A 27,132-nucleotide genomic window follows, 5' to 3' on the forward strand; every position below is an offset into this window, starting at 1 on the left:
ATGATTCTCTGTCTTTATACGTATGCCATAAAACAGCTGTTTATTGAGATGTGGCAGGACCAGTAGCATGTCTTGCCAGTGGTGATGAGGGCTAGCAGCCTGGTGGAAGGCTTCCCTAACCTGGTGTCCTCCAGATATTTTGGACTGCAGTTCACATTTGCCCCACCTTGCATGTCAGTGTTGGCTGGAACTTATTGAAGACGTAATCCAAAACATCTGGGCGAGTAGCTGGTTGTTGAAGGCTGACACGGGATGGTCAGCGTTGCTTGCAGTAAGTTAATTATGCTGGATGTTTGCAGGCCTGTTGAGGATTTTAATTCCAACCCATGGGCAAACATCTAATGGAACTTTCTCTATGGATCAATGTGCACCTCAACTACTGTGGATCAATATGTATCCAGCTGGGCTCTCATATTAACACGAAGGACTCTTTTGAAACTGAGTGCAATCCAGGCTCCATCTGCACTATACATTTAAAGCACTATTATAGCACTTTAAACAGTCATGGCTTCCCCAAAGAATACTGGGAAATGTCTTTTGTTAAGGACACTGAGAGTTGTTAGGAGACCCTTATGCCCTTATCAGAGCTGCAGTTCTCAGAGTGGTTTAACAATCAACCCTTCTTCCAAGGGCAGGGAACTCTGGGAATTGTAGCTCTGTGTGGAGGATAGAGGGTCTCTGAATAACTCTCAGCACCCTTCACAAACTAGTTCCCAGGATTCTTTAGGAGAAGCCATGCCTGTTTAGAGCGGTATAGTGTTTTAAATGTACAGTGCAGATAGCTTTACATCCGCACAATCTGCAGGGCTCTGTCTGATGTGGCCTTTGTGTACCTCGCCTACAGGCAAGAGAAGTAATTCTTTGTTGGACTTTCTGGCAGTCCAACAAAGTAACTTTCCACCTCCATTAATGCTGGCATTAACAAACTGAGGTTGGGAGAACACTTGCTAAGAAAGATCAGTAGTTTCTTCTGCTTGCATTGGAAAGTCATGGCTGATCATTCAGAAGAGTCTGAAAAACATTATTGGGTCCTCTGTGGAAAGTACCATCACCTGCTCATCAGGTTTTCAATATGTCCTCACTGGCTGCTGTGCCTTGTGGTGAACTTGCTTGCCTGCCTTCTGTTTGTCCTCCCAGAGCTGCTCACAAGCATGATGGAAGGGATGAAGTGCCATCTGGACAGCAACTTGCCACGGATCCGTCATATGGGGATGGTTGTGGCAGAGTGTGTCAGTGCCAGGGTAACACCTGAAGGGCCTGCCTTGAAATTTCAGGTAAGCCAGCAGATTGAGGTTTTTGCCATGTTCTGTTGTGGAAGAAAATTTCCCTTCAGCTTCCTGATGGAAGATACCTTTGCTACTGCATCCCAGGTTCTGCCATTTGAAATTGGACAGAGAGAATGGGCCTGTTTAGATATAATGCGAAACCATGGAGTCCTACTATGTGAACAAGCCTGCAGGGGCCTTGGGCACATGTGCCCTGGCTATCATGAGGGGAGTAGAAACTTCTGCTTCTGCTTTTAGAAAGGCAACATCTCCTTGTTATGTCTGAAGTTGAGGAACTGGTTTGTTACAATAAGCCAGGATCAAACTGTAATTTCAGATCCTGGCTTTTTCTGAATCCACAGTCCTTCATATTTGAATGTAACAGGAAACTGTGGCTTATTTTGAAAATGGAAGCAAAAGCTTCTTGTGGCTGCACAAGAGGAGGGGAGGGGAAGTACGCAGGTGCAAGGCTTGTGCAGGCTCACTCATCTAACAGAAAACTATAATTTCCCTTTAAGTCTGAACCTGACCAAAGCATAGTCAAGTCTGGACTAGCTTTTAAGCAGGCATATGGCTATGGTTGCAAGCCTTGCAGGTGAACCTGTTTCAGGCCTTTTCTGTAGTAAAACATTAATCATCATCCCAAGAGCCAGCCTGTGTAATAGTCTCCTTAGCATATTTTAATGCTGTGTTTTATTTTCATGTTGTGTTAGTATGAAGAAGATGATGAGATCAGAGAACTAAAGAGCTTGCTGATTCAGAGACCTGAGCAGATGCCTGTCAGTGATCCTCCAAGTTCTGGGTAAGTTGTAGCCTTAGACTCATTCCGCTTCAGCTTATGCTGCTGCTTTTTTTGTATCGTTTTTTTCCTGTTGGATCCTTTGGTCTGGTTAGTACATAATGATAAACCACAGTCAAAACTAATCTGTGTTAGTCTGTGTAGTGCTAATATAGTGTTTGTTGAACAAGCTAAGATCATAAACTGTGGTTTGATCTTAGCTTGTTTCAACAAACCATAGTTTAAATTAACCACAGTTTGTCCCTTTCAGACGTAACGATAAACTGTGTTTGTTTAAAATAGGAAGTAGATGTTCCCAGTCTCTTTCTCACGGCCACACTAGAGGAGAAGAGCTTGAAGCTTGCTGCTGCATGCTCATGTAGCACTAGATGTTTCAGTGTTGCTGGTTACTGTTACGTGCAAATGGGTTCTTTTAGTCTACAGAACTGTTAAAAAAGTTTTCTTATGTCTTTGTTGGGTTGCTGGACATCCTGTGATTAAATGTTCTTTCTCAGTACATCGCCCTTAAACTTCTGACCATCTTAGGACACAAGTTAATTCGTGTCACATTTGTCTAATAGTTATGTTTTCACACGTGGTGCTACCACCAAGAAAGGACATCCTCATCCCTGTTACCAGCGCAGATGCCATTTGCAAGACTGCTAAGCAAGACTTTCCCCTCAATTAGTGTGTGAGATATGCCCGTCTTTAAGTTGGGGGGACTTAAATATGAGCCAAGCGTCTTTTCAGGAATGCAATTCTGGAATCTCCTCAGAATATATCAGTTGAACTATTTGTCCATTTTGGAATCAGGTGGTCATATGAGTTAACCCTTTCAGGACCAGATTAATAGCTATGAACTGGCTGACCAGGCTGCCAGGACATCTTTTCTGCATCATTTGCATGGTTATCCAGCCCTCACCATCCTGATGGGAAACAGATGTGTGGGGGGAAAATATTGTGCAGAAAGGGAGATCACAGTGAGCACAGATACAGCAAGGTAGTCATTCTGTAGTATCTTCTGCTCCAGTGTAACCTCTTGTGCATGTGAGAATTTGTGACATGGCAGCTTCTTAAAATGTTAAACACTTCCCCCCCCCCCCGCTGCAGGAACAGTAGACTAGCCATTACACCGAATGCTGTTCTGAAACCCAGTGTGAAACCACACCCAGGTGCCTCTGAAGGACTGGATCAGGGGGGTGACTCTGAGCTGGATAGGTATGTGGTGAAAATGGCTTTGCCAAGCAATAAAATACACTGTGGAATCTTTGCACTGTGTGTGTGAATTGAAGCACTGACTGAGGAAGAACTTAAATTTATTTCTTTTTATAAGTGATGATGACCTTGTTCCATATGACATGTCAGAGGACAAAGAACTGAAGAAGATCAAGGCTCCCACCTACATCCGAGACTGTATTGAAAGTAAGAGAATAGGGATAAGAGTGTATGAAGCTAATGGCAGCATTTATATGTTTTGCTTAAACCACAGGCAGCATGATGTGAACAAGCAGGAATGAGCCACGTGGACGTACAAGCTGATTCTTCCGCTGTCCTCAGGTGGCTGGCAGAAAGGATTTCTTTCTCTGTCTCACTCTCTCACACGAGAGAGGGAGAGAGAGAGAGAGAGAGAGAGAGAGAGAGAGAGCGAGCGCTACTGAAGCTGGCGTTTACTCCTCCTAGTCCTGCTGGAGGAAGAGAGCGAAGGGGGGGGGTACAAGCTTGAGCTTGTCCGGCTCTATCATGCTTGTTCAGTTTAGTGTGACGTGTGAATGGCCTTTTTGTGATGCTCCTGTTGTTTGTCTCACCTTTCCTCCAAGAAGCTGAGGATAGCATATATCATTCCCCCCACCCATTTTACTCTCACAACAACCCTGTGGGTAGGTTAGGCTAAGAGATAATGACTGGCCCAAGGTCACCTGCTGATTTTTACATCCCAAGTGGTGATTTGAATCTGGGTCTCCCCCGTCCTGGTCTGAATCAGTAATGCTACACCACACTGGCGCTCAATGTGTGTTGTGTTTTTTGGTTGAAAGAACCACAGTTATTGCCTGTGAAACATCCTCTGGCTTTTCTCTTGTGCTGATACTTTCTATGCATTATTTGAGCCTACTGGGCTTTTTTGCTATCTTCTGTCTCCTAGACCAGGGCTAGGGGTGCCCTCCGGATGTTGCCAGACTCCATTTCCCATCATCCCTCACCATTGGCCATGTTGGCTGATGATGATGGGAGTTGGAGTTCAACAACCTTTGGAGGGCACCACATTGGCTACTCCTGCCCCAGAACTTTGTACAATTGCCAGAATTATTTGCAAACCTGAATCTTGCAGTTGGACCATATTGCATGAACTCAGGGAGTAGATGTCATTTGTTCCGAGTGTAGAATTTGACGTAGCACATGGCTTGACTGGCCAACACCTTACGGGCGGCAAAATGTAACCTTCCTTCTCTTTCCCTCAGTCCTGACTGGGCCTGAAGATCCAGACAAGTATGAAGCCACAATGAGCATCCTGGAGAGTTTGATCCGAAGGAATGCAGCAGCTGCGCAAGAAGTAAATGCAACCTGTGCCTCTTGGTTCAGCCTTGATTTTCCTTTAGAAAGAACCAGTGAGAACCTCAGGGACTTGCTCTCGGACAATGAGATTTTTCAAGCTAGCCTTGTATCCCCTGGTGAGGAGCAGAGGACAGAAGAACCCTTTGCTTTTGGAAGGGAATGATGGTTGTCTGTGACTCTGGTGGTGGCAACATTAGGGCACCTGGCAACAGTTGGAGTAACTGGTTAATGATAATAAGTACAAGTCTCACTGAGACTTGGGTTTGTGCCTCCCACCCTCCACCCCTGGAGTAGCTTATGCTTCCATTTTAGATGAACTATGTTGTTTTGTCTGCACTCGATAAACTGTAGTTAATCTTAACTATGGTTTGTTTGAAAGAAGGCACCTTCAAAACGGGCTATGAAGCTGGATTGTTTCAACAAACCATAGTAAAGATTATCTACAGCTTAGGGATCAGGCATATGCTAAAGTGTAGTTAATAAAAAATGGAAACAAAACTGGCAGTCTTCCTGAGACCCTATCAGAGGAAAAGTAGGGGAAGCGTGTGAGCCAAAGGCTTGCTGGGGCGTGTTCCCTCACGAACTATGGTTACTGTGATGCCTAAACTGGCCTGATGTATTTACCAACTGTATATGCTAAACAGGAGCAGAGGGGAAGGGACATCACTCAGTGGGAGAGCATCTGTTTTGCATGCAGACGATCCCAGGTTCAATCCCTGGCATCTCCAGGTAGAGCTGGGAGAGACTCCTGCCTGAAACCCTAAAGAGCCACTGCCAGTCAGCGTAGACAGTACTGAGCTAGATGGACCAAGAGGTCTGATTCAGTATAAGCAGTTTACTGTGTTCCTAATCCTCCTAGGAGGGCAGAGTTACAAGTTACACTCTCATTGGGTAAGGCTGCTTGGAGAAAAGGGAGTGCTGTGCAGCAGCACGGCTGTCACTGGGTAGCCGGAGTGTCTGCCTGCACTCGGGGGGGGGGTGGCATTTGGTGCTGATGGTGCAACCTGCCCAGGGCCTCAGCACTCTGGAGCTGTTCCCCTGAGGTGTCAGCCACTCTGTGCTCTGCAGCTAACTCCAGGTTCACGTCACCTTTGGTGTTTTTGCGCAGGTGAGTGTGGAAGTGGCAAAAGTACTGCTGCATCTGGAAGAGAAGAGCTACATAGAAGGCTTTGTGGGGCTTCGGCAAAGCGCTTTGGTGGCCATTGCTGTCACAGACCCAATCCCAGTGAGTCCTGGTACTGTTTTTAGTGCTGACTGCAGCTAGGCTTTCTTACCAACCTGGCAAAGGGCCGCTGCAGGAGCTAACGAAGGAGCGGGTAAGGTGAGAAGATTGGTCAGCCTGTACTAGATGGGCAGGGAAAGCATCCTGTGAGGAAGGCGCCAGCGAGCCTGGGGATGAAACACTGGAGTGTGAGGAGTAGTTTCTTGGGTGCTGATGGGGCCACTCCTGCCTTTGCTCTTCCCTTGGTTTGGGGAGGCCAGATTGATGGAGCAGCTTGGAGGACGAAAGAGCCATGGGAGGCTTCTAATCTAGCATTCGTTTCCTGTTATCTAGGTGGCCCAGTATCTGACCTCTGAGTTCTACTCCCTGAACTACAGTCTCCGCCAGCGCATGGACATCCTGGATGTAAGTGCCTCTTACATGCCTCCACACATCCCTTTCCAGCATATAATAAGTAAGCTTTACAAGAGCTAGTGTTGCCTGTGGCTGAACTACCTGTCAGACAGTCTCTGGTTCTGCTACAAACTTGTTAGACTGTCTTAGATAAGATGTTCTTTCTCGCTCCCTGCTGCCCTCCTCCATTTTCAATGTGGGTATAATCATACTGGCCTACCTTGCAGGGTTATTATAAGGTTAATAACAAGAGGATGTATGTGTACTTCCCCCATATTTTGCTATTTTTAAATGGTTTCTTCTAGTTTTAACAATGCTTTGTGTTTTATATTTTGTTGTACTTGATCTTTTAAAACTATATTGTTTTGAATTTATTTGTTTTTGTTTTGCAAGCTGTTTTGGAAAATGTTATTTTTTAAAAAAAGTAGAGTATAAATAAGTGCTTTGAACACTCAAATGTTCATGACGATGATGTTGTTGAACCAAGAGGAGAAATGCCCAGAATATGCTTTTTTGGCCCACTTTGTAACTAGCTTTAATAGTACCACCAGTGATGTTGGCTACTTTGGAAGGAAAGTTTGGATATAGATGCTGGCTGTTCCCCTTTGCTTCCCTTCCTCATGAGGGAAAGGAAATTCAAGGGGGATCCTGGCATATGTTTACCTGGATGTCTGACTCTCCACTCCTTGTGTCGTTTCCTGCTTGCCCCCTGGCTTACAAGCGTCCAGTGTTCAAATAGAACTAGACTGACAGGGCAACCCTGCACATGGTATGCGCTGCATCTCTAGACTAGCTGCACCTAACAGCCTCTTGTCCATTCACTCAGGTCCTGGCCATGGCAGCCCAGGAACTCTCTCGACCCTTTTCTCCTAAACCAAAACAGCTTCCGAGTCCAAAACATCCCAGCATCCAGATCCTGTCGAGCAACACATCTTCTCCGGATTGGCAAAAAGTGGTGGATGAAAGGATCAAAAGCAAGACTCGAAGGTTTGCAAAGGTGAGGCTGTGAAATCCAATATGGCCCTTCTGTGCCTCAAGCCAGACAGCTAGTTGCAGCAGGGATACATCAAGACAGCCAGAGGGAACTGTTCGTGTATCCAAGGGCTTGAGGCTCTCCTTCTTATTTATTTTATTTATTAAATTTATATCCTGCCCTTCCTCCCAGAAGGAGCCGAGGGTGGCAAACAAAAACACTAAAAGCACTTTAAAACATCTTAAAAACAAAACACTTTAAAACATATTAAAACAAAACGTCTTAACATCATGTAATACAATATAATTTACAGAAGTCATCCCCCTTCCTGACATCCCCACGTCACTGGTTTTTAAGTTTAGCTAATCACCTGAAATTCAGAAATAAGTATACTGTCCCTCCAACTTGTTTATAAGCTATTCCAGTGCCAACCGCAAAGGTACTTGAGCATTTCAAAAGAACTTCCTCTTTCTTGTTTGCTGAAAAATCTCATCAGATATCATATTCCTGACACCTGTGATCTTTAAAACTTATGCTAACCCTATAAACATATCCAAGCACTCAAAGCAATGCTATGCATCTGGATAGGCATCTCTGAAATTCCTACAGGGGCAGTCTGTTTTGGGAGGGTGGAACAAAATGTTACATCTGTGAAGCTTCTTTTCTGGACTCTTAGTCAAGTCTCTCTTGCTGCTGGCTGTTTTCCTGGCTGATCTTTCTCTTTGTTTGGAACAGGGCCACTCTCAACCAGAGCCACCATCTGCCCCCAACAGATTTGGTCCAGTTGCCGGTCATTTCTTCTTTCCGCTGCTTCAGAACTTTGACAGGTGAGACCATCTGCAACTGCACGTCCCCAGGGCTGTGTTGTGTCATCAGAGGCTTGCAAGGAATACATTTTAACCATCTCCTGCAACAACACCCATCATATTCAGGGCTGGAATTGATCTCCTTTTAGAAAGTGTGAACTAGTAATCAGCCAGATCTGTGGTGCAGATTTGGGAGTTATCGGTCACATGCTGGGCTGTGTGTGTGCTTTCAGTACAAATAGAGGCTCCAGGCAAATGCTATGATTTAAACAAATGAACAATTAGAATACAAATGTTTAGGAGAACTCCATCAGCTCTGAGAGCCAGAACAGTCCAAGCTGTTTATAAGGACTGCACTGTAGTTTAGCTTTTCATTTGTAGGACCTGCTACAGCAACAATGTGCAAAGAGCCCCTTTGTGCCCAGGTACTTGGCTCCTTTTGGAATTGCCACCTTTCTCCTCTTATTCTATTTCTGAATAAGAAGGCTCTGTCTTGGCTTCTGGGTTGGGCTCTCTTCAGGCATAACAGAGGCCAGCTGGATGGGGAAGAACCATTCCCAGCTGGTGAAAACCAAGCTGAGACTCTGAGGCTTGCTTCACCCATCCAGACGTTCTCCCCCTCTGCCTTCCAGGCCACTGACCACCTTTGACCTTTTGGGAGATGATCACCTGGTACTGGGACGGATGACACACACCTTGGCTATTCTAATGTATTTCGCTGTTAACACTGTGGTAAGGAGCTAAGGGGGAGGGCCTTCAAAAGTGCCTCAGGAGCGCGCAGTTGCCTGTGCTTGGCTTTCAGCGAGCCGTGGCATTCCACTTTCTGCCAAAGGGAGCCAGTGAACACTTGCTTCAGCAGATGGGACATAAGGGGCTGAGAATCTCCATGTGGCACATGCAGGGAGTTTGACTGCTTTGTGCTCTGAATTAGCAGAGGCCCTGCAGCGCCTTTGCCCATGCTCTTCTCTGCAGCCACTGGTCCTGGGAATGTGCTTCCTTCTTTCCAGGTTGGGGAAATCTGTGGTCCTCCAGATGTTACTGGATTACAGTTCCCATCTTCCCTGACTCTTGGCCATGCTGACTGGGGCAGATGGAAGTTGGAGTGCAACAACATCTGGAGGGCTGTAGCTTCTCTACCCCATCTCGAAAGACCAGGTGCTGTCTGGATTCCACATAAGCTCCCAGGTTTCAGCACAGCAGCAAGAGCCAGCAGTTCTAACGTCCGGGGTGGGTGTTTCTTTTGCTCTCAACACAGCTCTCAGTCACTGTTCCCTTCCCCCCTTGTTAGGCACTGACATACCTGAAAGCCTCCCAAGACGGACTCTTTTATTCTTGATTGGGTCACTTGGTGATAAATAATTCCATATTCCTTGGCCATGCAAGCCAGTTTGATCATTCATTCAAGAGAGATATAAATATCCCCCCAAAATAAAATAAAATGCAATTTGACATCTGGGAAAATGCATATTATTTATTTAATCTTTAAATGTTATGCTCGCTAGTTTAAAATGGATGCTTATGTTTCTTAAATCGATACATGCCAAGTTTTTGTCACATACGTGTTTTTGCCTCCTTCACCTTCTGGAGTTCATCCTCAGCTTGTTGAGTTAGTAGTGCCTTCTGTTGTGGTTGAGCCAATGTTTTTGTTCATTGGTGGCTAATGCCTGAAGCCAGGGAAGGCCTTCCATTAGGGAGAGTAGAGGCAGCTCACCTTGGGCAACAGACTGCAGTACTAGTAAAGGGCAGCAAATTGTCAGTGCTTTACAGTGCAGTTCTACACATGTTAACTCAGAAGCAAATGTCCCACTGTGTTAAGTGGCGCTTACTCCAAGGAAAGTGACCACGACATTGCAGCCTTAGTTTATTGTTTTTACCAGTTGGATTTTCCGCCTCAGAAAGCAAAACGTCTCAGGCCATCCCTGCCTGAGGCTTTCCATGTAACGCATCTTCCACAGATCCTGATTTGTGTGTTTGTGTCTCCTCCAGGTTGCGGCTGCAATGGGGAAGGCACTGCTCGACTTTGTCTGGACCCTGCGCTTCCACACAGACACGTGAGTTCCTGTGAGCATCTAGGTGGGCACCTCTGTGGTCAAGGCTGGGGAGCCCAGTCGAGTGAGGGAATGAGTTTGTTCTCTTTATTCCATTCCCACCAGAAGTATCAAGATGGCAAAGGATGCTGAGGGGTAGGAAACAGAAATGGCCTTTAAGAATGGAAAGCCAGTTTGAGTACAACATAGGCAAAGGTCAAATCACACTGCCCTCCTCTAGGTCTTGGACAAGTCAGCCGTTTTCATAAGCAATACTTAAATGCTTTGTTTGCATTTCCAGCGTCTGTAGTTTGAATGCACAACTGACATAATCCCAGGGTAAATATGTCTTCAGCATCACACATGAAAGTGACCTTATTGCAGCCTTTTTGGTGTAGTCTTTTCTGCTAGATGTGGAGTGGGACAGAAATCTCTTGAGCTGGGCTCCATGTAATCCTCAATGCAAGTTACGGGATTCGTTTGGTGACAGTAAAACAAATTTAGCAAAACAGAAGGCAGCATAAAGATTGTGGACTATAAATTGGGTAGGAATGAGATTACTTCCTGCCAGCTTTCACAAGGGCATTTCTTTTCCCTGCAGGTATGTGCGCCAGGGTCTTTTGTCCTCTGTCTCTTCCACGCTCCTGAGTATCTCAGCTGAGTGCCTTCTGGAGGAGATGACGGAGGAGCTTTTAGAGACCCAGGCCTGGCTGGCAGGTGAGAAGACACTGGTAACATAGCATTGGCAAGGGTTATATTGCGAATTTCTGTGTGTTGAGGCCAAGCCTTCTCTCATGCACCACCTAACTCTTAGGGCTAACCCTATGTGAAACAGCCTAGATGATTCTTGTCTGCTGCAAGCCATGACAGAAGGTAGTCTGGTAAGAGCATCCCAGAGCAGCTTCATGCGCAGCAACAAAATGGAGTGCAAAGCATGGATTGCACTGGAGAGCCAGCGTGGTGCAGTGGTTAAAGTGCTGGACTAGGACCTGGCAGGCCAGGGTTCAAATCCCTACTCAGCCTTGAAGCTCACTGGGTGACCTTGGGCCTGTTGCTGTCTCTCAGCTTAATCTACTGCACAGGGTTGCTGTGAGGATAAAATGGGGGGGAATGCCACCTTGAGCTCCTTGGAAGAAAAGATGACAGATAAATATAAAAAATAATACATCTTTTTTTACGCTTTAAGGTGTAACTATGTTATTTTGATTAGAAATAAATACATATATATTTCCTGCTTTTTCCTCAAAAGGAAATGAATAATAATGTGGTGAAAAATAACAATTTTTTTTATAAAAATAGCATGTACAACCAATGAATCAAAGAGACAGTAAAATCAGCAGCCATCTGAAAAACTAAGAGCAATACAGAAATAAAACCAGCTTTCAGGACAGGAGAAGGATCAACCTGGCAGAAGTCTGCCCGGCACAGAAGAAGCTTTGCCCATTCAGCAGAAGGCCAGGCAGATCTCCCTTGGCAGGGCGTTCCAAAGCTTGGGGGGGGGGTATGCAGCAACTGACACCTTCCTGCATTTTTGCCAGGTGTTCCTTCAATACTGGTGAGAGACAGAGAAGCTTCATTGCGTGCTGCAATTATTGTTCCCAGTGTGCCAATTAGGCCACATGCAAGGGCCTCTCTTCCTGAGGGATGGATGGAAGTGTTGAATTCCACTAATCCAAGGAATCTGCAGAACAGACAGGATTATGTGTCCTCAGTAGGTTCAGGTGCCGGTCCATTGCTTCCCTCGGTTCACCATTCCTTCACCATTCTGATATGAGAGGTGAGCTTCCCGCGGAAGCTGGAGAGGAAGTGACACCAACACAGCCAGCCTTTGATCCCTGCCTTGGCAGCTAACAGTCTTGTACCCTTCAAAGGGAAACGAACTGCTATGGAGGCCACCGATTTCCCTGTTTCCTCTGCCATCATGTGACTGGAGGAACAGGCTCAAGTGTAGCCTGTTTGGCAGTCTCTTAATGCCTATGGGACTGGGTGAAAAGGAGAGGAGCTGCATGGCTTTTGTCTGAAAATGTTCGGTGCAACCCTATTTAACATTGGAGGTGATATGCGGAGAAGTCTTCCTGTGTGGTTAGTGCTAGAATCCCATGTCCTGGTAGGCACAGCTGGAAAGTATTGTGCAATGTGAATACTTGTAAGATTTGCATATGCGGAGGGACAATTTTTTCTCATCAGAGGCTACATCATTTGGATATTAAAGTTGTTGTCACATATTAAAACACTTCTGCAACCATGATGACTTTGCTCTACATGAGGCTGCTCTTGAGAATGACTTGGAAACTTCAACTGGTCCAAAATGCAGCGGCTGGATTCTTGGCTGGGATTGATTTTAGAGCTCCTGTAAGCCCTGTTGTAAAACAGTTGCATTGGTTGCCAGTTTGTTTCTGGGCCCAACTCAAGTGCTCACTTTAATGTTTAAAGCCCTAAATGACTCAGGCCCCAAATATCTGAAAGGCCACCTCCTCTACAGACCCTCTCAGGTGTTAAGGTCAGCAGGGGTGTGGGGGCTCGATAGTTCCTCTGCTCTCAGAAGCTCACAGTGGGTGGCGTGGGAGAGGGCCTTCTCTGTGGTAGCCCCTACGTTGTGGAATCCCCTCCCCACAGAGGTGCGTCTGGCACCTTCACTGTAGTTTTTGCACCTCTTTACCCTGGTCTTTGACACTTGAGGTGTATATTTTTCGGACCCCATCCTGTGCTGGTGATTTTAATTTGTTTTGAACTGTTTTTAATGTTGTCTTTTAAATTGTTGTGATCTACTACTGCTATGAATAGTAATAATCTGGTTTCTAACAAGAGGCTTCAAGACAAAGTAGCCTTGTGGAAAGAGGAGGCAAGAGCCAGTCCCCTTTTGACTTAGAAAATCAGATTGTACAGAGGGTTTAACTTTTTATTTCTTCTACTGGGCTATCCAACCGCTTCCACAACACTCTTGGTTTTTTTGGGAGCCTTTGTCACATTGGGGCAACTGGTGATGTTGAGTGTTGTGGGCTATTGGCTGCACTTAGCACCGTGTTCCATTCTGTCATTTTATAAATAGAGCAGGGCTCTCTGAGTGAGTCATGTACCCAGACTGACCTGGTGCTGGGCTTCAAGGGCTTAGCTTATGCGCACGGGATATCCTCCCAGAGACTCACCGTTCTTTCAGATTCCTCTGCCCTGACATCCTGATTTCCACTTTGCAAGACTGTTCCGAATAGAGTTGCCAGCCTTCCCCCTCCCCCCCCCCACCCCCCCAAACCCTTGTCAGTACAGCTCCTGTTAACAGCAGCCTGACAAGCAGAAATCAGGCAGGTGAGATTTATTCTGTCATGGCATCTGCGTCCTGGGGTGGTGGTGGGAATTCAACTGTTGCATTTCTCTTTTCTTACTATATAGCTGCTTAACGTGCAGAAACCTTGCCAGAGCAAAGCTGGCAAACCAGGCTATGTGCCTCAGATGGCTGCATAAGACAGTGCTTAAATCAATGAGTAACCTAACTGCCACATCAGAGTAGGCAGACTTTCCTGTATGCTTGTGAGGTCCATTTGGCCTTTGCCGTGCAAGGAAGTGCATATCTGGTTTCATAACTTGCCAAACAGTAGCAAAGCTGCTTTTAGGCTCTTGTTGCTAATGTATTTGTGTAGTTGGAAGTATACCTCTGGGTGATGGATGGCAGAAATTTCCCTCGTGCCTAAGTGTGTGTGTGTGTGTAGGGGGAAGGCTTTGTTCATCATTTAGTATTGGCCTATGGAAAATGAAAGTTTCTGCTTCAGAAAACTATGTCTGAGAACCAGGTCTGAAATCCTGAGCCTAAAGATCAGCAGTTTCCAGTGCCCCTCAATCACTTAGTGCTAGAATTCCTCCCATCTTTACTTGGGCATGTGCTTAGAGAAAGCAGAGGGCTGCTCCAATTCATCTTGCTTGCTCCTACTGCTGAGATATTTTGGTTACACTGTGTAAAAAAGAAATGTTGCTAAATAAAGTTTGGTCTAAAATCAAACAAGCTGGATATTGGGAGAGCTGGGGAGGGGATAACTTCCTTTTATTGTCCCTTTACTAAAGCACACTTGACAGCTCCACTAGCGCTTTACAGGGATTTCCTTGAGCCATTTTTTCCTCTCCTCTTGTCTGTCTCTTCCTATTTTCTGCAGATGTTGCAGAAAAGGACCCAGATGGCAACTGCAGAAGTTTGGCGCTGCAAAATCTGCTATTGATGGAAAGCCTGAAGAAGAAAAAACTTGAACGGTTCTAGCAAAGGAGGGCTTGACAATGGCGATGCCCTTTATCTCCTCTGTCCCGCTGGTAGGTCAGAATCTGCCCATCACTGCTTGGAGGAAAGGAAAGGAAGATATTGGGGTGCAAGCCAGAGAATGTGGCTTGACAGAGGCCAGCTGCGTATGCAGTTGCTATTGGTCTACAGGGAGTGTGTTGCATCTTTTCTAGTGCTGCATTTATGCGTACATAGACTCATACAGCTCCTGCCCTGGCAACCAAGAGTAAAGTCTGTTTGCCCAGAGGGCTTAAGCTAGGTTAAAACGAGTGGCTTGCAACAATTTGTTTGTGGGCTTTCTTTGACAGACTGCTGTAGAATATAATGGTTCTACAACTATCAAACCACACTAGAGATGCTCTCTCTGTAGAAGAAGAATGCTAATTTTTTAAATTACACTCTGCAGTGTAGACGGTATACATGAAACAGCACCATTTTTAAAGGTGCTGCTCAATAGTGAAGCAAGGGACATTTGTTCTTGGATACTTCTCTGAGTATCTTCACAGTGGGTGAACATTGGTGAAGCCAGGGCCCATGATGTCAATGTAAAAAATTACAGTCTTGCTATAGGCATAACTTTTATTCCTGAACTCTTCCAACTTAATTTTAGCATTTGGCTTAGTGTTAGGAAAGCCGTCCAATACCAGGCAATCTAGCTTCAGGACATTCAGATGATTCTACCAGGGTAGCATGTGTACAGTATAGAGCACGAAATATGACAGCTCAGCGTAAATTGCCCTTTAGCTTCAGAGGAGCAACTCTAGGCCAGTTCCTAGAAGCTGTGCATGATCACTCTCATCTGAGCTGAGGATAGAGAGCAGATTCTTTCTGTCTTTGGGTCCCTTTTGGGTATCGTGGGTTAGCTTCTGATGAGCTTTGTGCAGGACTGCAGTTGCTAACAGCCACACAGCAGGACTCAATGTCTGAGCAGGTCCAGTAAAATTACTTGAAAGTACTGTGGAAGATGTTCTAACTGTGAACTGGTGTACAGGTCATGTGACTCATCTGCCATGAGCAGAAGATGTGATCTCCCATGACACCCTTCAACACACACTACTTGTGCTAAATGAATTTGATGACCCATTCTCTACAAAGTGACCAAGGGAGAAGGGGAGAAAGGAAGCCATTCTTATACTCTGCTGTAGTAATGTAATTACTTTGGCTTTTTAGACTATGTATAACGATGCCTTCATCAAAATCTATCTTTGCCAAAACCATCCTGCTGTCTCATCTTTTATGGTGTATAAAATTGCTTAATACTAAAATAGCTGAACATGGATTTTTTTTTAAAAAAAACAATTGCTATCTAAAACCATATGTATCTATCCACGTCTTAAGTTGCTAAGAGATGCACAAAACCTTAGCATTTTGTCTTGTGCATTCAAACCATAACAAACATCTTGGGGGGGGGGAAAACCAAGCAAACAATATAGATCAAAAGCTGGCTTTACAGCTAGCGTCTTTTCCCCTAGTAAAATGAGGCAAGGGAATCCTCTAGCCTTCTTCTAGAAGTACAGGAACAGAAGTTACCATCTGACAGAGTCCCAGCTGGGACTTCAGTTAGGAAGCCTCCACTTCATCTGCCACTTCCTCTTCCACACCTTTGTCCTCTATGCTGTTGTGGCGAACTCTCTCTGGGGCAGGGTTTCGGCTCAGAGGAATGCCCAGGCCTCTGTGAACTGCCTCCACAGTCTGTTGGCTCACATAGTAATTGAGGTTTACACAGGGAATTTTCCCCCGCAATTCCTCTAGGTAGCGATAGGCCTAGGGAGAACAAAAGCATGTCATAGTCGAAGGCTGCTCTACGAGTCCCAGTTGAACAGAACAGAAAAATGAACCCAAAGATCTACCTCAGGAGGCTGTGGCCCTGATGAGCTATTTCAAACTCTGACTTTAACCCATGGCTTGCTTACAGTGGAATAGAACAATCATAACAATTATATGAAGAGTTGTTGGGAAACCATATCCACCGGTTTTCAGTATTTGACAAAGGAGCTTCCCAATAGCTATGCAAAGGGTGGTGAGATGCTGCGTCTCCTTTAGCTGTAAGAGTGCATTTCCAGGCTACATAATCTATAGGACTCCTATTCTTTCCTGTTAAAATGGCTAGAATTAGCATTAAGAGGCTGAAAGCCAAGAGACAGAACTTAGACATTCAAAACGTTACTACTGTAATTTCATCCTGTGCGAGACTCACTGAAAAGAGGCTAAAAGGCTGACTTTAAAGAAAGAGGTGTGCAGGCTGATGTTACAGGACTGTGAGCAATACTGATGGGGATTATTAGTATTGCTAATAGTCATTTGCGATCTGTTAGAAGACCAGATTTGCTGTCAGACAGCATCTTTCAATGCAGCCCATTTTTGGCTTAAATTCCACGTGACAGGAGAGCACATGGCTGTTCCAGAGCAGCAGTTCCTTTGTGCCCAGGGCCAGCAATGCTGCCTTCCCTGTTTTACACTGGGTCATGTTGACACTTCCTGCTCTTAGCAAGTGAATCACTGCATCTCCAGATGGCTCAACACAATTGTTTCCTCTGCTTTGCTCTTCCCTCCCCTGCCCTGCACCAGGTGCTGGTAAGAGGCAGCACAATATTCCCTAATTATAATGACTACAAATTATATTTGGAACTACCTCCTCCTGCCATTCAACTGTATAATACACTTATTCAGAACTTATTTAGACATTATATTACTGGTGGGTTATTGTTCATTTGTGCTTCTGACTGCTGACCTACCCACTGAGAAAAGAACTGTCAAAGTGTAGATGGGAGATTTGCATGTTTGAATACTCCCAACCCCACATGTAGAAAGCTAGCACATCATGGACACGGCTGGTCCCTGACATTCTAGCTTTCTATGTGTACAGAGGGTTTTTTAATAATGTGAGGAAGCATTCAGTTATGCAACTGCCCTCTCTCTCTCTCTCTCTCACACACACACACACACTCTCACACACAAAATATCACAAGGAGAATGCTGCGTACAATGCTGAATGTTTTCAGTGCGTCTAAAACTATGTATTTAACAAGGTAGCTCATCTCTGCTGAATGAGCACTGAAAGGGCCGCTCACCATCTGAAATTCTTGCACCTGTAGGTGATGCTCTACTAGGAAACCTAGGACATCCCCTAGGCGGATGGCATTATCGAGGTCTGGCTCACCCAAGAGCAACTCACATTGCCTTGCTGCCTCCTTGGGGTCCTCTGAATAAAGCCTAGGAAGGGAAACATATCAGACACTAATTTCTGCAGGACAAAAGCATTTGTTACCATCACTTGTCTCTTAGTGGAAAAACCGTTTAAGGCCTTGCATGTATATGTTAAGGGGAACGTAAGCTGAACAGTTAATTACATAATAACTGGCCATTGTGCACATTCATCAGGCTTCATGGAGAATGTGCACATAATCTTTCCATGAAGAAAGAATTGTGCACAATTCCTGCTCAATATACATGATCTCCAGTCGGTACATAGTCTCAAAAAATGCCTCTCCCCCATTTTTGGTTCTAGAAGATTGGAGTCTAGCAGTCTAGAAGATTGGAAACTTTGGGGTGCATAACGAGTCTTTGGGGAACTTTGGTTTGATATGAGGAGTTAGGAAAACTCACCCCCTTAGTAAGATTTGTAAGAGAGTGCCATTGTTGGGGGAAATGGTCACAAAACCACATGGCATCCTGTGCTCACCACAAGAACAGGAAACTAACACAGATTGTCTGAAGAGTGTGGTAAATGGATTCTTAAGATCAAGGCGAATGTGAGCTTTACTCCCATCTATTGGTGTCAGTGATGTACAATTTGAATAATAAGTTTCTAGGTTTTCATATATTACATTCAAGAGGGTCTCCAGGAGGGTGAAGAGCCTGAGATGTATTAGAAGTTTAAGTGTGATCTAGATAGTTAAGTGTAATCTATTCCATTTTAATGATAAAGGAATTGGGTGATATAAGATTTTAGTTTAAATATTTTAGAGGGGAGATCAGAGATTGTGGGTACTTGTAAATAAAGCATAAGCAAGAGACCTCAACAGAAGAGCAATATTAACTGTAACATTTGAAAATTGCAAGAATGTCCTGTTGTTGCCCCTAGCAAGCTGAAATGAATGACAGGCTATAAAATGCCAAAACTAAAGATAACATAAGGTATAGTTTAGATAAAATCATTGATACAAGGTTTATATGGATATAGATTATAGGTAATCATAATAATAAAAGATAAAGCATTAGATAAGGCTTTAATAAAGGAGGTCATCTTCTCCCCTGAAAATAAGTGAGAGAAGGTAAAAACCACAGGATTCACCCCAAAAAGGGGAACATTGGTGCAGTTTGGGATAAACAATCTATGTAGATGGGCAGATCCTTCTTGGAAGAGGGGTATGTTCTAAGGGGAGTAAGACCCAATCAACGTTGGAAGATTGTCATAAAATTAATAGTTAATTAGTAGGGCAGGTGTTTACTGGAAATGGGGCAGGGGAAGAGTATTTAAGTGGGAACTCAGGGGCAGCTCAGGGCCGTTAGCCTACTCTGAAACCCAGAGATGTGTGTTGTCCAGTCGGGGAAAGAAGTGGTCCAAGGATCCTTGATGTCTTTTAGTGTTTGTGAGTATTGTTTACTTTGCTTGCTAAGAGTGTGGAGAGTGTGTTTGCTTCTGTTTCCTGTTATCAATAAAATTCTTCTTTGGAACAATCACCTTTGCTCCGGATTCCTGCTTTTGCTGGGTTTTAAGGAGGAAGGATATGGAATGGATGCAGGGGGTGGTAGTAGGAGGTAGGAGTATAAAAGGGACCCATGGTATTACAATCCCTATAGTCGCCACTACTACAACCAAATACATAAAATATTGGGACTGGGCTTGTAGGTACAAGAACCATTATCTTAGTTTCTATTGGTACTCTTGTGCTTGGAAGATTCCCTCCCCCCCAATATTGCAACACAGAAATATGCAATCGTCACTCCCCAGGCTGCTTCTGGCCCACTGCCTACTCTTACATAGCCCACAACATACCCTCCTGCTGATCAGCCAAGCTGAAGGAAGGGAGGGGGGCTCCAGAAGCCTTTTCACCAGCCGTTCCTCAGTCAGCTGAACAGCAGAAGGGGAATTGCAAGGAGAGGAAAGAACTGTAATTGTGCAAAATATGCCAGTATGTAACTGAATCCCGACAATAGTGGCAGTCTGGAAGCGCCCCAGGATGCTTATAACAAGGGAAAATGCAGCACTCTCAATACAAAGAAGCCGTAGTTGCTTCTCTCACCTCCGGGCCTGAATAAATCTCTTCACCAGTGCCATCTTGCTGTGTAAGAGTGCAAGTTTGCTCTCTTGCTCGACAGGGCTCCGTGTCTTTGCCTTTGACAGGCATTTATATGCCTCCGTCAAGGCTCCCAGTGCCTTCTCATAGTTCTGGTACTCATCCACCTCTACCTGCAGGGAAGGGAAATGTGATGAGCATCTGCTTGCTCTCACGTGGCCCAACCTGAGGACCCACAGACCACTTACGTACCTGAGCACAAGCATCGTAAAAGCCAGCTAAGAGGTCGAGAGCCCTCCCTTTGGTGTAGAAGCTGATGATGTTCTTCATGATCTCTGGGTCCTTGCGCCAGTCCAGGGACTGGAGATAGTTGGCAGCCATTATGTAAATCTCTCTCTGTCTTGAGACTCCGGCAAAGAACACAATCTTCTCTGTATCTCCTGACTTGAGCAAGGCTCTCATTGCCTGAAAACAAAGGGGCAGAGCTGATGCTGTTGTTCACCCCAGGCAAATGCAAACAACAGCAAACCCGGCAGAGAGAGGAAAGACAGATCTGCAGAATTACACGTGGTTTAGTCTAATGTGTAGAGTTCAATATTGTCTTCTAGCAAGAATTTCCTGTCCCCAGATTCTTAGGCTGTAGACAATCAGTATTTATTTCCACAACTTATATACTGCTTAATTACAATAGTCTCTATAATTACAATAAAGATAAAAATCAGTTAAAACTGTAAAATCAGAATTCAGTTAAAATGGGATAAAAATGTTTTCAAGTAGCTACTGGAAGTTCAGCAGGGAGGGGACCTGGCTGACCTCAACTGGGAGTTCCATAAAAATGGGTCTACTGTACAGAATGCATGACCCCTGGTGCAAATGAGCCATGCATTAATTTATACAGCTCTTAACAACTTGGGTCAAGGACTGCCTGACTCCTTATATTCCTACCTGATCACAGGACTTCAGGGGAGTCACTATTTGTGGTCCTATATGGCTCAGATGTGCAGTGAGCCATGGGGAACCAGAAACAATGACTCCCCTGAAGACCTCACTGATCAGGTAGGAATACAAGGAGTCAGTAAGGCCTTGAGGGTATCCTGGACCCAAGTTGTTAAGGCTGTGTAAATTAACATGAGAACCTTGAACCTGGCCCAGTAGTGTACAGGCAACCAGTGCAAGCTTTTGAGCAGCAGAGTTATGTGTTGGCAACAGTCTGTTCCCGGGTTTTTATTAGTGACAAACAGTACCTTCAATCAGGCCCAGAAACTAACAGGAAGTCAGTGCAGAAGATCAAGAATCCTGTAAGGTGACAGACCGTAGCATTCTGCACTGGCTGTATCTTTGGTACATTACAGTGCACTTATGAGAGCATGAATGATAGTCCAGGGCAGTAACAGTTGCTGAGAAGGAACAGCGGAAGACAGTAATCTTTATGCCCCATGTTTGTGGGATTCCCAAAGGCACCTACTTGACCAGTGTTGCTAGATCCAGCTAATAAAAGCTAATAAAAGGTGGCCGCCAACACGACTTCAGAAGCTCTTGACTAGCAACTGTATGCTTACATGCATTTCACTGCCTGAGCCCTCTAAGCACCACTTGCCTTGAGCTTGTTTCCCGCTTGAGTGTACTTCTTAGTGGCCATGTGATAGTTGCCCTGCCGCATGCAGCAATCAGCAATTTGCTCCAGGAGCTGCCGACGGGAGTCCTCCGAGAGCTCCTTGGAGTCCTTCGAAATGGTCATCTTCTCGGCCATCTCCTCGGTGATGGTCAGGTTCTGTGTCAGGCAAAGCTGCAGAGCATCATGGTACTGCAACAGAGAGAGAGAGAGTGAGACGGCAAGCAAAATAAGCTCTTGGGAGCTGAATGGAGGTGGGGTAAAGAAGAAAGGAGCAGAAGAAACCAGGATAACACAGCTTGCTAAGTCCAAGGCCCAGAATGAGAGCACCTTTTGAAGAGCATTTTCTACCTCTGAAGCAGAGCTTTTTGGTATGTATGGTGCCCCCAGCCACACAGGAAAATCAGATATCGCTGAAAGAGGAGCTGAGGGGTTCAAGTTATTATGAGCTTCAGGGTAAAAAGAAACAAAGGTGTTAGGAAGGCACAATGGGGGGGGGAGAAAACCAACCCTCCCTAGTTTTAAGCTACAATATGAGACAAGGATGTGCTTCCAAAGAAGGTGTCTGAGGACAGTGGTTCGTCTTCATCCTTCACTGGTTAGAGTCCATCTACTGCACCATCTACACTAAGAACAGATAGAGTGGAGTCGCTTTTAAATTATGTAAAGGGGTGTGGGAGAGAAGCTGCTTTAGCCAAAAATTGGACACTGCAGTTTGCCCTTTATCCTGACACCAAAGTGGATCTTCTAGGCCAGTGTTTGTCAATCTTGGATCCTCAGTCATTGTTGGACTTCAACCCCCCATAATTGATCCCCAGCCAGCTTAGCCAGCAATCAGGGACAATGGCAGTTACAGTCCAACAAAATCTCGGGACCGAAAGTTGAAGAACACTGTTCTAGGCAACTTGCAATCTAAAGGGAAATCCACAAGACTTCTTCATAATGATGAGATTCCATCTGGCACATTTTGAACACCTTTTGGGTCCTCGTCTCTTCTGTAAGAAAATGGAAGAAAAATGGATTTCCCCTGTCCAGCTCCACAAGGTATTCAAAGTGATTCTGCTCTGTGTTGCTGATTGTGACCAGAATCAAGGCTAATTAACCAAGAACAAAAGCAAGTATCAATACAGGATTCTGAGAAATATCAACTGTCAGGACAAGAAGTGGGGGCATGGGAGAACAGCTTGTCATTTGCTGAAATGTGATCAATATACCTTTTTGGCAGCTAGCAAGAGTTCAACCGCCTTCTGGTACTGGGTGTGCTCAATGAAGAAGTCAGAACAACGAGCCAGGAGGGCTGGGTCAGACTTCTCATCCAAATCGTCAGCAATGAGCTGAAGGGCTGCAAACTGTTGGGTGGCAAAGGCCAATTCCAGAGCCTTGGACAAGTGCCCTGCCTGGAAAAATCGAATGGAGGCTTTAGCTTCCAGATTTGTGTAGGTTTTTTTTTATTTATAACCCTTTCTTTTCAGAAAGATTTCTTCACAGGGTGGCAAACACAAATATAGAAACTGAGCATGCAAAAATATTTTTATTTATTACATTGCCACTCCACCCTTCCTCTCAAAGGTCCCCAGGGCAGCAATATAGAGACATAGCTTTAAAATGTACAGCATTTGCTGATGTTAAAATAGCCAGCAAATTAAAACAATCAGCAGACAGGGCAACTATAAACACAGCATATGCGCTGCCCTGGGCTCTTTTGGGAGGAAGGGTGTAATGTAATGTAATATAATGATTCATCATCATCGCCGTCATCAGAATAAAAACAACCCCACAAGCCACCAGTTAAGATCATTCCAAAAAATCATCAGAAAACATGTTTTCAAGGCCCACTTAAAAACTAGTCCACATGGCCACTGTAGTACAGAAGCCTGCCAATCAGTCACAATGCCTTCCCCAGTCCTCTTCATTTAATTTGATGCACCCCTAACCAAAGGACTTGCTCCCATTTAAATCTCTGTGCCACAGAGAAAAGAGTGCTTACCTTGTGGTACAGCATCACTGCCCTGTCCATTTGTTCCCCCTTCCCTTCGTAATAGCGGGCTGCTTCTATCATGTCTTCTGGTGAACTGAGAAGAGCCAGGTTCATCAGCTGGTCGTCCAGATTGTTCTCCTACTCCAAAAATATTTACTGTATTAGTTATGGCTGGCCCTACCATTAGGCAGAATGAGGCAACTGCCTCAGGCAGCATATGCTTAGGGGCAGCAGCAGCAGCAGTGCCCCTGAACTCCCAGCTAGTCTCCTCTGTGGTCCTCTGTCTCAGGTATAGTGAAGGATGCTGTCCTGTCACCACTGCTGAAGTAAGATTCAACTGCCAGTCCTGGCAATATAAGTGGGAGAGTGGTGTCCTTCGTGTCCTGGGCACTTGAGCGGACAGGGGGTGAAGAAATTGCAATTAATATTTATTTATTCCACTGCAATCCCATCTTTCTTCTGTGAAAGGAACCCACACAGAGGTTCCCAGGTGGCTTCCTATCTAGGCACTGACTTGACCCAGGCCTGCTTAGTTTCAGCAAGTGCCTTCAGACCATGCACAGGTTATAAAAGCAACAGGTTTAGCTTGCACCAGACAATTCATTTTCAGGGTGATAAAGCATACTTGTAACCCTTTGGATGTAAAGGATACAGACATCTTTCTTCCAGGTTGCACTTCCACTGCCAGAAAATTGCCTTTGCTGAGCACACAAACGTCAACACTGTGGTTGCTGGGGAAAAGGCAATTCTTCTGTCTGCTCGTGCTACTGATATTTTAATCAAAGGAGTGTGTAATTATGCTGATTACATGACATTTCCAAGAACTTACACTAGCTCCTCAGGCTGATCATGTCAAATAGTATCCACAACAAGAGGTCAGCCACAAGGAGGGATTTGGGCTTGCTGCTGAGGACCCCGGAGTTTTCCCCCCCTCTGGTGGTCAGTTTTCCCCATTGTTGTGGTGGCTTATGAGTCAAAGCGTGCAGCTTAGTGATGTGACGGAGCGTGAATGCTGCCTGTACCTTGCACAGTCGAATGGCGTTGTTAAATGCTTGAGCTCTGGTGTAGAAGTGCACAGCCTGATTGATGTCATCATTACTCTCATAATGACGGGCGACGTGATACGAAGCGGCCCAGTTCCCTGTTGCGTTTGCTATTTCAGCTGCCTGAAATGAAAGGAGGGAAAAGCACATCATGATACCTGTTCCCCTTGTTACACCATAAAATGGCTGCCTCTGCTAGGAAACTCGTGGAAAGCAACCTCTCTCTTATGATGATGATGATAAGAATTTATATACCGCGTTTCATTTTGAGAAGAAACACCAAGGCGGTTCAAGCTTACCTTCTGGGTGTTACCCAGGAAACAGTGAATACGGACCATGGAAAAGTAATCCTGAGCCAGTTCGTAATATTTCAAAGCCGCCTCCATGTCTGCCTGGCCTTCCAGGTACTGGGCCCACCACTTCCACAAGCCCCTGGAACATGAAAAGAGGGCGGCTCAATTGATTGATTAAATATAGTTCAATAAAACTCTTCAATAAAAACCCCCAAGATGACACACAAAGTAATGTAAAAATCCACAGTATACATTTAAACAGTTATAACATTTGCAAGGAAAAATATTAACAAACAAGCCAAAAGTTAGCGAATTAAGCAACAGGAAACTAGTAGAGCCATTGAACCCAAATTAACTTAAATACCCTCAAACGCTCACTGAAAGAAAAGCTCCTTTGCCTGGCATCAAAATACCAACCAAGGAAGACGCAGAGTGAACTTTCATTGGAAGGGAGTTCTATCATTTCAGTGCCACTTCTGATAAGTCTCCTGATATATTTCAGATCTTGGGGGAGCAGGAAGCAGGGCCTCCAAGGTCTTAGTGAATGGGCAGACTTGTTTGATCGAAGGTGATCTGATGTATCCTGAGCCCAGACCATTTAGGGCTTTAAAGGACTAAGGTCTAATTGACTTTCCCATTGAGCTACATGGAGTTAACTTCTGAACAGACATGCATAGGATTGGAATTGGAATTGGAAATCATCTGGGAGCCAGTGTTATAAATCTAGAACTATATGCGCCATGCAGCCTGTCCTAACCAATTGACATCCTGGCAGCGGCATTTTGGAATAGCTGCAGTTTCCAGGCACTTTTCAAAGGCAGCCTCACATAAAATATATTAGTGTCATCTAATCCTTGTATGGCCACAGCATAGATTACCATGGCTAGGTCATTCCTATCTAGGAAAGATCACAAGTGATGTATTGAGCTGGGGAAAAACACTCTTGGCCACTTACTCCACATCCAGGACCAGTGCCGGATCCAAGAGCACACCCACGCTGTGAACCTGATCCTGAAGGGAGGGTGCATCCCACACAACATAGGCCGTATTCCTCCTTCAGGTTCCTGCTCATCCCAAGCCACCTGTAATTCCGCTTTATCTGGGTTAAATTTCAGCTTGTCTTCCCTCATCGATCCAGAGAGAGAGAGAGGGAGAGCGCGCAAGCGCTGTGTGTCATCTGCATACCTCCATTTTGGACTGTCTATAGCAGTGCTTCCTCCTACTTCATGCGCTTTCATTTCCACCTATAGATTCCCAGCATTTGACAGCTGTTCTCCATGGATCCTGCTGGCTGTGATCTTAAACACATTGGCCTCAACACGGAGAAGGGACAGCCTGTCTCTGGGTATTTTCAACTGGATCCAAACAAGCAATCTCAATGCAAATTGGGACACTTCAGATCTACTGATAGCAATGGGCTACTTTGTGTAACAGCTGCTAGATATGTAAACTGCTCACCCTCAGTGGTTAAAGAATCTGTCTGTCTGTGCACCAACAAATTCTGAAGCTGAGATACATCTACAGTTAAAGGGAGGAGGGCTTCAGGACTCTACAAGAGAACACCAATATAACAACTTTGAGAGCCTGCTTAATATTCTGGTACTTCTAACACTTAACATTTTAGTGCCTACATTTTGCACTGCTAGATGCTGTACACAACAGAGCTACAGCAACTAGCTCTGTAACAGCACAGACATGCCAGGGCTTCTGCAGAGAGGGCGGGCAATCTATAGAGGTGATGGACAAAGACTGGGTGGAGATGTTGAGGCCTGAAAATGAGCTGTAGGGATGCTTCACCTGAGATATAACCACTCTAACACTCCAGTGCGATAAGGCTAGCTAAGTACATGTGATTTATGACCAGAGCCTCTGAAACAGCAGGCGTCTGGCACTCCATGTGGTATGGGAGATCAGCAGCCCACTTGGTCGTTTTTCTGTCTGTGATCAGTGAATCAGAGCCTCAAGCTTTTCAGAAATTAATCTACTTTCAGACCAAAAATTTGCCTCCCAAAGTGGCTCGCAGGTGCTGTATATAAATGAGAATAAGACATAGGCTCTGCCCTGAAGTTTACAATCTAAAGCAAAGAACACATAAGGGAAGGAGTGGAAGGAAAAGCAGAGGAGGAGGAACTTTGGTCTGATGATTCCAGGACAAAGTGTTGAACTATGAAGAGATGTTTATATCCAACTGGGGCCAGGGTGGTCTTCCCTTGTTGGGAAGGAGATGGCAAAACTAGCAACAGATCTTCATTGCCTGGCCAGCGAACAAGGCCAGAGAGATCTTGTCATTTCTGTTGCAGTCACAGGGCAACTGGCAGCTGCAGTGGTGTTCATTCTGGCATGGAGGGACCAAGCAAACACTCACTTGTCTTTCATCTTGTTGACATAAGACTCCAAGGCCTGCAGGTCTTCTGAAAGCATTCGAGGTACCTCAAACTTGTGTGTGTCTGACTTCTCGTAGCTGTGCAGGGAAATAGTATGCTTTAGTTAGCTTCTCAGCGCCTAGACAGGGAAATGAGAGTGGGAATGAGGCGCCACTAAGCACCATCCTATTTATATCAAAGGGACTCCCTTACACTGGGGCTGTGTACACACCCCATACATTTAAAGCACATGGCTCCTCCCAAAGAATCCTGGGAACTGTAGTTTATTAAGGCTGCTGGTAACTGTAGCTCTGTGAAGGGTAAACTA

The 27,132-nt window shown here is 45.1% G+C and overlaps 2 protein-coding genes across 22 annotated transcripts in view; one reads left to right on the forward strand and one right to left on the reverse strand.

Moving 5' to 3' along the window:
• TELO2 (telomere maintenance 2) overlaps positions 1–18,926 on the forward strand; it is a 32,374-nt gene extending 13,448 nt beyond the window's left edge. For 4 of the 6 annotated variants that reach the window (XM_061599972.1, XM_061599971.1, XM_061599970.1 and 1 more), the window contains exons 9-21: positions 1,138–1,274; positions 1,979–2,067; positions 3,154–3,261; positions 3,377–3,465; positions 4,500–4,591; positions 5,702–5,818; positions 6,149–6,220; positions 7,035–7,205; positions 7,917–8,008; positions 8,620–8,719; positions 9,974–10,038; positions 10,616–10,731; positions 14,157–18,925. In XM_061599972.1, the coding sequence (XP_061455956.1) occupies positions 1,138–1,274; positions 1,979–2,067; positions 3,154–3,261; positions 3,377–3,465; positions 4,500–4,591; positions 5,702–5,818; positions 6,149–6,220; positions 7,035–7,205; positions 7,917–8,008; positions 8,620–8,719; positions 9,974–10,038; positions 10,616–10,731; positions 14,157–14,257 (1,349 nt within the window). In that variant the 3' untranslated portion in view covers positions 14,258–18,925. Of the gene's footprint in view, positions 1–1,137; positions 1,275–1,978; positions 2,068–3,153; positions 3,262–3,376; positions 3,466–4,499; positions 4,592–5,701; positions 5,819–6,148; positions 6,221–7,034; positions 7,206–7,916; positions 8,009–8,619; positions 8,720–9,973; positions 10,039–10,615; positions 10,732–14,156 lie in introns of all 6 variants that reach the window. The other 2 variants (XR_009759425.1, XR_009759426.1) reach the window with 2 other exon arrangements.
• Positions 7,444–27,132, reverse strand: part of IFT140 (intraflagellar transport 140) — a 122,867-nt gene continuing 103,178 nt past the window's right edge. For 10 of the 16 annotated variants that reach the window (XM_061599959.1, XM_061599963.1, XM_061599960.1 and 7 more), the window contains 10 exons: positions 26,807–26,902; positions 24,448–24,580; positions 24,128–24,271; positions 23,115–23,243; positions 22,342–22,524; positions 21,113–21,319; positions 19,768–19,980; positions 19,522–19,688; positions 17,347–17,488; positions 14,837–16,039 (listed from right to left, as the gene is read on the reverse strand). In XM_061599959.1, the coding sequence (XP_061455943.1) occupies positions 15,836–16,039; positions 17,347–17,488; positions 19,522–19,688; positions 19,768–19,980; positions 21,113–21,319; positions 22,342–22,524; positions 23,115–23,243; positions 24,128–24,271; positions 24,448–24,580; positions 26,807–26,902 (1,618 nt within the window). In that variant the 3' untranslated portion in view covers positions 14,837–15,835. The other 6 variants (XM_061599957.1, XM_061599955.1, XM_061599954.1 and 3 more) reach the window with 6 other exon arrangements.

This window comes from Rhineura floridana, chromosome 17 (assembly GCF_030035675.1).
Source record: "Rhineura floridana isolate rRhiFlo1 chromosome 17, rRhiFlo1.hap2, whole genome shotgun sequence".
Lineage (NCBI taxonomy): Eukaryota > Metazoa > Chordata > Lepidosauria > Squamata > Rhineuridae > Rhineura > Rhineura floridana.